This window comes from Pinus tabuliformis, chromosome 5_1 (genome assembly GCF_031772625.1).
Source record: "Pinus tabuliformis cultivar Carrire ecotype Pingquan chromosome 5_1, CPIR1, whole genome shotgun sequence".
Lineage (NCBI taxonomy): Eukaryota > Viridiplantae > Streptophyta > Pinopsida > Pinales > Pinaceae > Pinus > Pinus tabuliformis.
This window is the reverse complement of record NC_142305.1, coordinates 124,474,019-124,488,341: the sequence shown is the minus strand read 5'-3', so window position 1 is coordinate 124,488,341 and position 14,323 is coordinate 124,474,019. Positions and strand designations below refer to the sequence as shown.

At 41.9% G+C, this 14,323-nt stretch overlaps 1 protein-coding gene across 2 annotated transcripts in view; it reads left to right on the top strand.

Annotated features, from left to right (window-relative positions):
- LOC149163728 (cytochrome P450 716B2-like) overlaps positions 1-5,061 on the top strand; it is a 62,992-nt gene extending 57,931 nt beyond the window's left edge. Inside the window, exons 1-3 of one of the 2 annotated variants that reach the window (XM_089431832.1) lie at positions 2,707-3,853; positions 4,249-4,436; positions 4,518-5,061. In XM_089431832.1, the coding sequence (XP_089287958.1) occupies positions 2,857-3,853; positions 4,249-4,436; positions 4,518-4,814 (1,482 nt within the window). In that variant the 5' untranslated portion in view covers positions 2,707-2,856 and the 3' untranslated portion in view covers positions 4,815-5,061. Of the gene's footprint in view, positions 1-2,706; positions 3,854-4,248; positions 4,437-4,517 lie in introns of those variants that run through there. The other variant, XM_089431833.1, reaches the window with a different exon arrangement.
- Positions 5,062-14,323: the final 9,262 nt, after the last annotated feature.

The following is a 14,323-nucleotide window of genomic DNA, read 5'->3' as shown; positions in this document are numbered from 1 at the left end:
TTGTCCAATTGTGATCCGTCCACCGCAAAAAAATGGGAAAATGATCTGATATATTTGAAGGAATAATGGAGGATGTTAGATCCTTTAGTGTCCTGGCAGTGTATTTGTTGACGATGAAACAATCCAGTCGTTTTGCAATTCCCTCAGTACCAGAGCGACCATTTTTCCAAGTTAGTCCAAGAGAATGGGGGATGATGTCTCTGAGACGTTTGTCCTTAAAAAATATTTGGAAATGGTCCTCCAATGGACCAAGATGACAGTTGTGACCCCATCATATTGTTGGACTTGTGGTGAAATTAAGGTCCCCTGCCAATATAATGGAACTGGGGTCGAGAATACCACTCTGTTTTGCCTTATTCTAGAAATCTTTGCGGCGGTCATATTATTCATAAATATTGATGATGCAGATTTGATCTCTATTGCCACATCTACCTCCAATGATAAGGAGTCCCACCGAGGAGTTGTATGCTTTGAAATTGTAGATGTTTGGATTCCACATAGTCACTAGTTTGCCAGATAAACGAGTGGCATTAGAAATGCAGATGTCTCATTTGGGGCAATTTTTTTACAGATATGCCCAAATTCTCTCTCTGCATGTCATAGTTTCTTGTAGTAGCACAATTCCAGATTTATTTATGTAAATAATATTATGAAAAGATCGTCTTTTAGGTGAAAACATCCAAATATCGGGATTTTATAGAATGGAGACATTCTTGGGCAATAGAAACAACATCATGTATCTAGCATTGTTTTAAGAAACCAAACTGTTACGTTGTGATATACATGGATATGAAGGGTTTGAGCCAATTGGCTAAGGTTTTGGATACAAGTTTGTAGGTTGAGTTACGCAAAGAAATAGGGCGGAAATATGAGAAAGATTCAGCCTTGTCATGCTTCGAGATCAGTGAGATGAAGGTGGCATTGGTGGCCCCATAAACACAACCATGGATTCTGGATTCTTCCACCATGTCAATAATCTCATCGATCATAATATGTTGGAAGTGTAGGAATAGCTCCGAGGTCCATCCATCTGGGCCGAGGCTTTTTCCTCTTCCCAATTCCTTCAAAATCGAGATAACTTCCTCCTTAGCGACCAGGCGTTCCATCTATTCAAGGGCTTCCTTGTTTGTCGTAATGGGGTAAAAATCACATTGTTCAAGTTGTTTGTTGAAAGAGATCTCGGCCCTAGCCTGGTAGATTTCGTTGAAATGTCTGAATGCCTCCCCTTCAATGTGTTTATGATCTATAAGGAGATTGCCATAATCTGATTTGATGCTCCAAATATGTTTTTTTTTTTTTTTTTTTAATCGCCTGCATGTAATCTGATTATGAAAGAATTTGTTATTTTTATCTCCATACTAGATCCACATGATGCGGCTTTTCTTTTGCAATGCTTCAATCTGTCAGAGCAGTAATTCTGATTTGCGACCTTCCAATTGTAAAATTTATGTTTTCCGAGTAGTAGAGAAGTATTATGGGTCGTTAGGAACCTCGAGCACTTTCATTTTTTCTTAAATATCAATGAGTTCCTATAGCGAATCCCTTTTTTTTTCTGTGCCCATATTTTAGTGGCTACTTTAAGCTTACTGAGTTTATGTATAATTATGTCCATATGTCTAGAATTGGGGTCCATATCAGTCATGTTCCAGAAAATTTTAACGATGTCAGTATAATCTGTCTCTTTAAGCCAAAAATGGTTGAATTTGAATGGTGGAGCCTCGTCCATGTGTGATCTCGTCCATTGCAACAAAATGGGAAAATGATCTGATACGTTTGAAGTAATAATGGAGGATGTTAGATCCTTCAGTCTACTGGCAGTGTATTCGTGGACAATGAAACAGCCATTTTTCAATGCCCTCAGTACTGGAGCGATCATTTTGCCAATTCGGTCCAAGAGGATGGGGGATGATGTCCCTAAGACGTGTGTCCTCAAAAATGATTTGCAAATGGTTCTCTAATGGATTAGGACGACAATTGCGACCCCATCGTTCTATTGGACATGTGGTGAAATTAAGGTCCCTTGCCAGTATAATAGAACTGAGGTCGAGAAGACCACTTTGTTTTGCCTTATTCTAGAAATCTTTGCGGCAATCATATGGCGCATAAATATTGATGATGAGGATTTGATCTTTGTTGCCACGTCTACCTCCAATGATAATAAGCCTCGCCGAGGAGTTGTATGCTTTGAAATTGTAGATGTCCAGATTCCACATAGTCGCTAGTCTGCCAAATAAACTAGTGGTGTCAGAAGTGCAGATGTGCCATTTGGGGCAATTTTTTGATAGATATGCCCAAGTTTTCTCCCTACAGGTCATAGTTTCTTGTAGTAACACAATTCCAAATTTATGTATGTTAATAATATTCTGAAAAAATCATCTTTTAGGGGTCGATCCAGACCCACATTTAGGGATAATATTGTCATTAAGGGAGGTCTAAGTATTGAAGATTTACGCATATAGTTTGTGTGTTTAAAGGAAGAATTACAAATAGAAAAAGTTTCATAATGATACACGAAAAACTTATTGACATTTTAGACAAACTTAATGCTATTTTTCACATAGGTTAAAGATGAATGACGAAATATTAGGGAAGTCTATGCTCATGAAACAGGGAAATCTTCTCTCATGAAACACATGGATTCGAACACCAAAAGTCAATAGGATGTGACTGGTGGCAGGGCAAGCCATTATCCCAAAAAAAGCCGTACTGAAATAGATACTCTGTATCTGCCTGATCCATTGATATATATTTGTACGGGCCTTCACGCCTAACAGCCATAGTTTGTATCTGATCTGCAGGCCTTGAGCTTATCTGTTTTCCAGTTCCAGATTTGGAGCCCGTCATATTATACTTACCATGGTTTGGAACGAATATGCGACTCTGCTGCACAAGGCCCAACACCTCGAGAAGCCACCGTTCATCTTTACTGTATTTCTCGCATCTTTTATAGGTCTCGCCGCCTTCTTTTATTTCATCAATAACCGTAGAACTAGGGCTTTACAAGGAATCCCGCCCGGCACCTTTGGATGGCCTGTGATTGGCGAGACATTAGAATTTCTAGGATGCCAGAGGAAGGGAAGTCCCCAGGATTTCTTTAAAACTCGAACACAGAAGTATGGTAACGTGTTCACCACTTCCCTTGTTGGCCACCCAACTGTGGTGCTTTGCAGCCCTGAAGGCAACCGCTTCTTGTTCTCCAACGAGGACAAACTGGTGGTCAATTCATGGCCTACCTCCGTGGGAAATCTCTTCCCAGATTCTTTAATTACAGCAGTCGGAGACGATGCAAAGAGGTTGAGGAGAACCCTAATGACGTTCCTGAGGCCGGAAGCCCTTCAGAAATTCGTAGGGCGAGTGGATTCAATGACCAAAGATCACCTGGCAGAGTACTGGATCGGTAAAGATGAGGTGACAGCTTTACCTTTATTCAAACGTTACACTTTCTCTCTCGCTTGTGATTTGTTTGCCACCATAAACAATCCTGACGAACAAGTCAAGCTTTGGCAACATTTTAGGGTTTTTGTGAAAGGAATACTGCAGATTCCCATAGATCTACCCGGTACGCGATATAACAAAGCCAAGCACGCAGCTAATGCCATTCGCCAACAACTCAACCGCATTCTTAATGAGAGGAAAATTGCATTAGAGGTGGGAAAGGCTTCTCCAGAGCAAGATCTGTTGTCGTTCCTGATCTCTAATGTTGACGAGCACGGTGAGTCTCTCACGGACAGCGAGATTCTGGACAATATCCTTGTTCTATTATATGGAGGTCATGACACCAGCAGTTCTACTTTGACAGTGCTGCTTAAATATTTGGCGGAGAACCCTAAGTGCTATGATGAAGTACTAAGAGGTACGCCCAATCATTCAATTATCCTCTAGTATTAGAATTCGAGATCGATTTATTGTAGCATCTATTCTGTTTCTGGCAGGAGAACCTCCCTAATCTGGGAGTGAAGTACTTATTTAGGGGAGTCATGTTAGGGAATAAGTAGGGAGCGATTCTTGGGATATTTATCGACGAACCCTTGTTATGTTCGATGGTATTGACGAAAAACTAGATGGGTATCTCTAATAATGTCCAAATTCGGGTACCCCGCAGGATCGAGAGGACTTACCTTCTGATCTGGGTGCAAATTAAGGTTTTTTTTGTCTTTTAAAAGCAGTTCTATAATTTGGTATCCAAATTACAGACCGTTTTGGAGATGCACATTTCTTAAACTAATAAGTTTCATTTGATATTTCCAGAGCAACTGGATATAGCAGGTTCAAAGGAGGCAGGGCAACTTCTGGAATGGGAGGACCTCCAAAGGATGAAGTACTCGTGGAGAGTTGCTCAGGAAACGCTTAGACTGTGCCCTGCCGTTCAAGGGAGTTTTCGCAAGGCTATCAAAGACTTCAAATACGAGGGATTTACAGTCCCTAAAGAATGGAAGGTGAGTCCCTTCCTCAAACTCTTGTTTCACAGTTTGACTGAGATTAACTATCTTACTACTATTATTGGTTATAATGAACAGTTGTATTGGACCGTCAATTCGACCCACAAGAAATCCGAGTATTTCAGCGACCCTGAAAAATTCGATCCATCGAGATTTGAAGGAGACGGCCCTCCTCCCTACACGTTTGTCCCGTTTGGAGGTGGCCCGCGAATGTGCCCAGGAAATGAGTTTGCACGGATGGAAATACTGGTTTTTATCCATAATATTGTGAAGACTTTCAAGTGGAGTTTGGTGAATCCGGGTGAGAAAGTGATTGTGGACCCTATGCCTGGCCCTGTCAATGGACTGCCCATCAGACTCGTCCCACACCAGTAAGTGAGGGTTTCCCTTTAGTGTCAAGATCCCTCTCCATCGTAGCTTTAATTTCGTAGTCTTTTTTATTCCATATTGATCATCCATTGTATTGCTCTATATAGATGACTGTCATATTAATGTCGTCAGATTAGCAATATGCAGACTCGAAATCTGACATATAAATGGTTGTAGTTTATTTATTGTCTCATATTATAGCTATCTTGTGAACTTAAATAAGATTAAGAAATATATATTTTAAGTTGATTCATATGTTAATTTATAATTTTATATTTACATATTTTTATTATGATTTATTTAGTCATTATCAAGCTAATCCATATTTATTATTATTATATAATAAATATATTAATAAAATAATAAATATCATTACCAATGTAAGTTATTATTCATTCTATATATAATCATCATTCATATATGTATCATTTTTCAATTGATTTATTTTGGATATTTGTTTTCTTTCCCATGCCATTCACCCTCGTAAATAAGCATACAAACATAAATTATTATTAATACTTTGGAAATTAAGTCTCTACAAAGTTATTTTGGTATATAAATATTGGAATACTATTTTTCAGTCTTTTGGTGTATAAATGTTAGAATACTATTTTTCAGTCCATATAAATTTTGTTTTTAAATTTTCTCGAAAAATAGAAATTATATATATCTATATATATATATATTTGAGTGTTATATTTTTTTAGTGTTTTTATTATAAATACTATGTGTATGTTCAAGATTTAACAATTTTTTTTTTTTTTTTTCTTTAATAAAATTTTGTGATAAAATTTATTAAGTTATTTGTATTTTATAAATGAGGATTTGTTATTATTTTCATTATTAAATTTTTTTATCACGAAATTGACTTCTAATTCTAAGACTTGAATGCTTTCCAAGTATGTTACAATATTTGTAGTTTAAACATAAAATGATAACTAATATTAACATTAAAAAATTATATAAAATCTATTGTCATGAGTATTTATAAAAAGATTATGTTTACAAAAGTACCATATTTATCTTCCATTATTGTATGTATTAACTTTCCTTTTTTACCTTCTGTGTATATATATATATATATAAGATTTTATCAAGAGAATAAATGCACCTGATGCTTGTCACCCAGGAGACAAGGCTACATTGAAGGAATTTTTTTAAGCGGCTCTCCCTCCACATGTCTTTTGTGGTTTGTACTATGTACAGTAGGATTCAATGTAAAAATGAGGCACCTCTAGCTCTAATATCTACATATGTAAATGACCACAACTATTTTTTAGCATTACCTCCACTACTACTAAAGATAGGTGCTCCTCCTTACGTATTTGGAAAAATAAAAATAGCCATAAATACCTTTAACCATGCACTAAAAAGAAGAATGAACACCACCTTTCATAGTTCATGAGAGAAAACTAACGAGTGCCATGGTTTATAAATTTGTTTTCTAGCAACATGAATTAACGAGAGAAACATGAATATTATCGTTAAAAACACAAGCTATTGTTCAAAAGTTTACTTAGTAGTCGAAGAAGAAATATCTGCTATTAGCATCCATGACATGGAAAAGTTTCAACAACTTGCTCTCATTGGCTATCTAGAAGCTCACAATCAATTCACATAGACTCCTTCCTTCACTCCTTTCCCATTTCAAACATGTTAAACATCACCCCAATTTTTATTTTGAAACATGAAGGAACCCTAATCAACCCCAATAATGAATTTTGAATTTAGGGTTCACGGGGTTTGTGGATAATTATACTTAGCTTGAATATGCAACCTTATCGTTGATAAACAATTGGTTGGATTCTACAATTGATGCCATGTATAGGGTTTACAAGAGGCTTAGGTCACTTAATGTTGTAGATTGTAGGGATTTGTCTAATGATATTTTGGAATCTCTTAAATATCATAAAATTATCCAATGATTTATCTTGAAGGTGTTTTTGCATTCAATGTCTTTGGGTTGTAAAAGATAGATATGAATTTCCTAACACTTGTGATGTTCTCATTGAGCTTATGATTGCATTGGCATTACCTCAGCCCCAAAATCTCCTAGCTACCCAATGTTTGCATCTGTTGAAATTATCTCTATAATCCGCTTATTCCTTGTCATGTCCTACTTGCTCACTTGAAATGGTATTGGGTTTTGGCTAAATTTAATGTCACTCGATACCATATTTTGGGAAAATTCATGTGAGAAAATGTATTGGATTGCCTATTTTGTGGTGATGATATCATTTTATCCATTGGCATATTGGTATCTCTAGATGTATTTAGATAATAAAAAAATGAGGAAAAACAATAGAACCATAGACTAGAATAGAGGATATTTGGCTCTAATTCTGATGTTTGCTAGTACACATCTTCCATGGATTTTATCTTTGCAGGTCACTTTCGTTGGTGGTGTCATTATGCTTGGTAGGTCCTGTTGGCGTGAGGGGGAAATGACCGAGGTTTCAGATGTTTTCCAACGAAACCCCCATAGATATCGACATTGTCAAAACCTACAAGTAGATGAGGTCTCACTCAAGGTACGTTAATCGGTTTGTAGAACCATTAAAGGGTATGCAAGGAGAGAGGGAATAGGATATAATTATATCTCAAAGAAGTCCAACCCAACTTAGCATAGTTATCATGCATCGTAGAAATTCCCATAGAACAAACATACATTTATAAATCTTACTATATGCACTAAAAGTGTAATGCATCCTCCCACATTTACCCACTTTCACTAACTTGCCCAGGGTAAACATGAGTTGAGGGTCACTATGATATGACTGAACCTCCTATGTGACCTTAAGGAAATGGAGTTGACAACTAAAGACCTTACTGACTTCCCTTAGGTGCCACATGACCTCCAGGAGTAACCCAACCACTCCAGGTCTCCAACCCCTACGACAACTCACTTTTACCTTGACCTTGAGCACCAGTCGCTCCCTTTCCAAAGCCTCCATGCGGCTATGGGTTCCCAATCACTCCCTGATCCAGGTGGATATTGGTGGCCACCTGCCAGGTCCCCCTGGACCCCCACCATTGTCTTTCTCAGCATTTTCAGTTTCCTTAATTGTAGCACAGTTTACTATTTTTAGCAGTTTTTCGGGTCCTGAACTTCTGGAGCCATTTTGAGGCCCTAAACGACGTTTTTTGGGATTCTGGGGCAACATGGGTCCATGGACCCATGTTGCCTCCCAAAGTGGTAGTACTCGGATAGATCTTTCTAACGAGCTATCGTACGCGTCAAACGGAGATCGTATGCCAAAGTTACGACCCCGGGAAATTGATGTACCAATTTACCCAAACGGGGCCCACAATTTGGCGTTTCATCTTCTAGGATTAGGTTTCGGGATGTGAAGGGTTTTCCATTGTTTCTCAACAATAAATAGGCCTTCGAGCCTCATTGTAACACAGTTCGAAACAGTTCAGAGGCATGTAGCCGACACATCTCTTCTCAGAGATAAGCTACCATCGCCCTAGCTGGGTTATTTCTATTTGTAAGCATATTTCAGTATTCTCCATTAATGAAATGAAGTATTATTTCCGCTGCATCTCTGTTTTTATGGTTATCGCATCTCTGTATTTATGGTTATCTCTGTAATCTATTGCGTTCCTGCTTAAATCCGGATCAGTGGTATCAGAGCGGTCTGCTTTTTCTCTGTTTTTCTTTGCATGTCCCCAACAAGGTCGGGATATAAGGAGTTAGGGCTTGAACTGGTTGAACCTTTGCAAGACCAGCCTCGCAAATCCCGACGGCCTCCCATGGCGGACGAGAAGAAAGACGAGGGGGCAGGAGATCCCATCAAAATCTTGCTCGAAGAAGCCCTCGAGCGACAACGGAACGCGATGATGGACAGCTTTGCCCAGATCCTTCAGCGGCTACCCAGAAGCAACGCATCGGCTTCCAGCAGCTACTCTGGAAACGCCACACCCTTTAAGGTACAAGTTAATTTTGAAATCCCCATATTCGAGGGTCAGATAGACGCAGATGCCGTAGATAAATGGTTAAATTTGCTAGAGGGTTATTTTTCTGTTCATGAATTTTCGAGTCGGGAAAAGATTGTTTTTGCTCTTCTCAAAGCAGCCCCCCACGTCAAGGACTGGTGGGAAACCTACTGCGAGCAGAAGGATGAAAGTACTGGCTCACTATTTTCAGCCGCACCCACCTGGGATTCGTTCCAGGATGCCATCAAGGAGCAGTACTACCCTGTCGGAAGCTATGAGGATGAATACATAAAGTGGACCACGCTGCGGCAGGGAAGGGACCAAGACGTGCCGGAGTTCACCAATCTTTTCCATACCCTTCGCACAAAGTTGGGTATCAAGGATTCGGAGCAACATTTGATACTCAAATACCGTGGCTGCCTGCACAAGTACATCCAGGAAGAAATACAATTCCTAAACATCCCCTCGCTCGGCGCAGCATACCGATATGCCGTCAAGGTCGAGCAGAAGTTTAAACAAAAGAAGCGAGACTTTGGATCTGCGAATCCAAAGCAGGGAAAGGTGCCCCTAAACCACAGAACAAAGGAAAAAGACAAGGCGGGACAGCCCAAGACAACCAGCCGAAGCCGCAAGCAAAGAACAGCGCCGCGAAGCCGAGAAAGGACACTGGAAAATGGTGCGAGTTCCATAAGAGCTCCACTCACAACACAAGTGAGTGTCGGGCCAAGTAGTCACTGGTGGCTGAGCTAAAGGTTTCAGAATCAGATGCATGTTCCGACTCTGAGTCAGAACCCGATAAGGGGTATGAAAAAGGGAAGCAGATCATTGATGCGGATCCCAGTGCCACTGTTGCTACCGCAAAGATCCAGAAAAATGAACCCGAAGATCCAGAGGAGGAGGAGCGTCTCTTCCACTCCCAGATGTGGGTAAAGGGCTCCCCGATACAGTTCATTGTTGATAGCGGGAGTCAAAAGAACCTCATTTCGGCAGAGGTCGTGAAGCGGTTGGGCTTACCGACCACAGCACATCCACAACCATACACCATTGGGTGGCTTCACCAAGGACGAGATCTTCGCGTGAGCCAGCAGTGTCGCCTTCCATACAACATCAAGCCCTTCACGGATGAGGTACTGTGTGACATTGCTCCCCTTGAAGTTTGTGATGTATTACTAGGACAACCATACTTGTGGAAGCGACATGCTGTGTATGAATCAAGGCCCCGTGCTGTTATTATTACATTGGGAAATAAGTTGTTCAGGATACCAGAGGTAGCACCACCTGCTGCCATCTCTTTGATTACTGCAAAACAATGCAGCAAGATCATTTCCAAAACCAGGAAATTTGTTTTCCTGATGATACGCCCTCAAGGAAAGAAGAAGACAGTGGCCGCGGCCTCCAAACGGGGTCCCTCTGCACGACAACTACAGATGGACAAGGTTGTGGAGGAGTACGAGGACATCTTCACCTCCCCGGCAGGGGTTCCTCTGCACTGTCAGGTCAAGCACTCCATCGATCTGACCCCAGGTGCGCCGCTACCCAATGGACCAATTTATCGGCGCTCCGTTCTGGAGAACAATGAAATCAAGAGGCAGATTCAGGAGCTCCTGCAGAAAGGTCACATCCGTCCGAGTTCATCGCCCTGTGGGAGCCCGATCGTGTTGGTACAGAAGAAGGATGGGACGTGGAGACTCTGTATTGACTATCGGGCGTTGAACAAGATCACTGTCCGTAATAGGTACCCGATCCCGCGGATTGATGACCTCCTAGACCAACTAAAGGGGGCGAAATATTTCAGCAAGATCGATCTGAAGTCAGGATATCACCAGGTACTAATCGAACCCTCCGATGTGTGGAAGACTGCCTTCAAATCCAAGGAGGGCCTCTTCGAATGGTTGGTCATGCCTTTCGGATTGACGAATGCTCCTGCAACCTTTATGAGGCTAATGGATGACATCTTGCGGCCATTCACCAACTCCTTTGTAGTAGTATACTTGGATGACATTCTGATCTTCAGCCAGAGTTGGGAAGAGCACCTCCACCACATCCGACAGGTTCTCCAAACACTGCGGAAACACAAGCTATGTGCCAATTTGGAGAAATGCACTTTTGGCATGACCCAGGTTCAGTATCTGGGATACATCATTGATGAACAAGGGGTGCATGTCGATCCGGCAAAGATCCAAGTCATGCGGGATTGGCCCTCTCCAACCACTCTAACAGAGCTCCGCAGCTTTCTAGGTCTTGCCAACTTCTACCGCAGGTTTGTGTTGGGGTTTTCTCATATTTCTTGGCCCTTGAGTCAAGTCACCAAGGGCGGGGTGAAAGAAAAATTCTTTTGGTCTGAATCTCAACAGAAGGCATTCAGGGAATTGAAGGATCGCCTCTGCACGGCACCAGTGCTCGCGTTACCAAATTTACAACAACCATTTGAGGTCGAGACAGATGCCTCTGACTATGCTATTGGGGCAGTCCTTACTCAACATGGACATCCAGTGGCATATCACAGTGAAACACTTTCAGACACAGTCCGGAAGTACCCCACTTATGATAAAGAGATGTATTCCATTGTACAGGCCTGCCGACAATGGAAGCATTACATTTTGGGGAAGGAAACGGTCATCCACACAGACCACCGACCTCTGCAGTTCATACAGACCCAAGGGAAATTGCAGAATGATCGCCATCAGAAGTGGTCTACATACCTGCAACAGTTTCACTTGAATATCAAGTATAAAAAGGGCAGCACCAATAATGTTGCAGATTGCCTCAGTCGGCCACCAATCATGGCACTAACCACCGTGCTCAACTCTTGTGGGCACGAGACTGCTGATTGGCCACTTCTCTACAAAAGCGACCCAGAATTCGGCCACACATACCAGACACTCTTGGAGGGTCGGCATGTTGCAGATTTTCACCTCCAGGACGCCCTATTATGCCACCTCGGTCACCTTTGTGTTCCTTCAAGCGAGCGTGCCAAGATGATTTGGGAAGCACACTACAGTCGGGCTGCTGGGCATTTCGGGGTCGAGAAAACAGTGGCAGTACTGCAAAATTATTTCTATTGGCCGAATCTTCGACAGGATGTCGGGAAGTACATCCGATCATGTACTGCCTGTGCCATTGCCAAACCGACCATTAAAAAGCACGGCCTCTATACCCCGTTGCCTACCCCTAGTCGACCTTGGGAATCCATATCCATGGATTACATGTCAGGCCTTCCTTCCACTAAGCATGGAAATGACTGTGTTTTTGTGGTAGTCGACAGGTTCTCGAAGATGGCCATTATGATGGCCTGCAAGAAGAATATCACAGCAGAAGCCACTGCTAAACTCTTCTTTGAACGAGTGTGGGTGCACTTTGGGATCCCACAGTCTATCATCTCAGATCGGGACAGTCGGTTTCTCAGCACATTTTGGTCCAGTCTCTGGTCAATGCTGGACACCAAACTCACGAAGTCCACAGCCTTCCATCCTCAAACTGATGGCCAGACAGAGGTTGTCAACAGGATGATTGTGCACATTCTGCGCATGTATAACTCAAAGCATCCACGCACATGGGACGAGAGCCTCCCCTATGTTCAGCACAGCTACAACCGAGCTCTTCACAGCTCCACTGGCCATAGCCCTTTTCAGGTGGGTTTGGGATTCCAGCCACTATGCCCCATTGATGTGGCCATGCCCCTTACAGCTACTCACATGAATTCAGCTCATGTCCAGTCCGAAACAGATAAGGCCACCAGCTTCATTGAGCGCATCCAACATATTCGCCAGCAGGTCCATGACATTCTTGAGAAATCAAATGCCAAGTACAAGCAGCGACATGATCAACACCGGGTGCCACACAAGTTTCAGGTGGGCGACAAAGTCTGGTTGCATTTGCAAAAGGAACGCCTTACTGGAGCCTATCGGAAATTGAGACCACTCCGATATGGTCCTTACACCATTACTAAGGCTATGGGAGACAATGCATTTGAGCTCAGCATTCCCCCATTCCTTGGCCTGCACCCAGTGTTCAATGTGGACCGCCTTCGGCCATACTTTCCACCATTGCTAGACACATCCGATATTGCAGAACAGCTCAAACCCATAGAATTAAATCCAGATTGCATGGAACAAGCTGCAACTGATCGGATCATGGACACACAGATCAAGAACACTCGCCAACAGCATATCCAACTGTATCGAGTTGTCAAAGCAGGCCAACTCCTTCAGCAGGGCAAGTGGCTCACCAGGGAACAAGTTCAGCAGAAGTTTCCTCATCTCATGGAGGAGCTCAACGCAATGGGGACCATTGCTTCCTAAGGGGGGAGGAATGATCCAGGTGGATATTGGTGGCCACCTGCCAGGTCCACCTGGACCCCCACCATTGTCTTTCTCAGCATTTTCAGTTTCCTTAATTGTAGCACAGTTTACTATTTTTAGCAGTTTTTCGGGTCCTAAACTTCCGGAGCCATTTTGAGGCCCTAAACGACGTTTTTTGGGATTCTGGGGCAACATGGGTCCATGCCTCCCAAAGTGGTAGTACTCGGATAGATCTTTCTAACGAGCTATCGTACGTGTCAAACGGAGATCGTATGCCAAAGTTACGACCCCGGGAAATTGATGTACCAATTTACCCAAACGGGGCCCACAATTTGGCGTTTCATCTTCTAGGGTTAGGTTTCGGGATGTGAAGGGTTTTCCATTGTTTCTCAACAGTAAATAGGCCTTCGAGCCTCATTGTAACACAGTTCGAAATAGTTCAGAGGCATGTAGCCGACACATCTCTTCTCAGAGATAAGCTACCATCGCCCTAGCTAGGTTATTTCTATTTGTAAGCATATTTTAGTATTCTCCATTAATGAAATGAAGTATTATTTCCGCTGCATCTCTGTTTTTATGGTTATCGCATCTCTGTATTTATGGTTATCTCTGTAATTTATTGCGTTCCTGCTTAAATCCGGATCACTCCCATAGGCCTGCATCATTACAACTGTGGCCATTTTTTTCTAGTTTTGTCCTAGCGACTGCAAGAATTAAGTCTACTTTCTAGGGCTGGGGCTAAGCCTCTGCCCAGAAATCCATGAAACTTCCAGAACTCATAAAAGACATGAAGACAATGCTTACAAACCAAAATTGGAACCAAGACTTAACCTGACCATCCCCAACCGAGACTCGCATTTTTCTAAACACTTGGTAGATATGCAACCTATAGGTCACGAATGCAAGTCTGAACATAAGGGACGTAAAACTTAATTGAATTTTAACAAGAAGGGTCCTACCTTCTTACATTAGTTGTCATATCATCAATTTGGTCTTTCATTCATTGTTTATTTAGTTATGAGTGAAACATTAATAGAGCCATGACTGAGAACTGTCATATAACTAGGATTATAACCAACATATAACTAGATAAATAACCATACGAGAAAAACCATTAAAGCCACATAATAATCAATACATTTCCTTACCAAAAGAAAGATAACTTAGCTTTTACTAACCATAGGCAATTATCAACCAGGTTCGGGAGTCCCACATGCCACCCGACCATAGATTAGCTGAACCATATCTTTCTATCAGCCAATCACCCCCATGCCA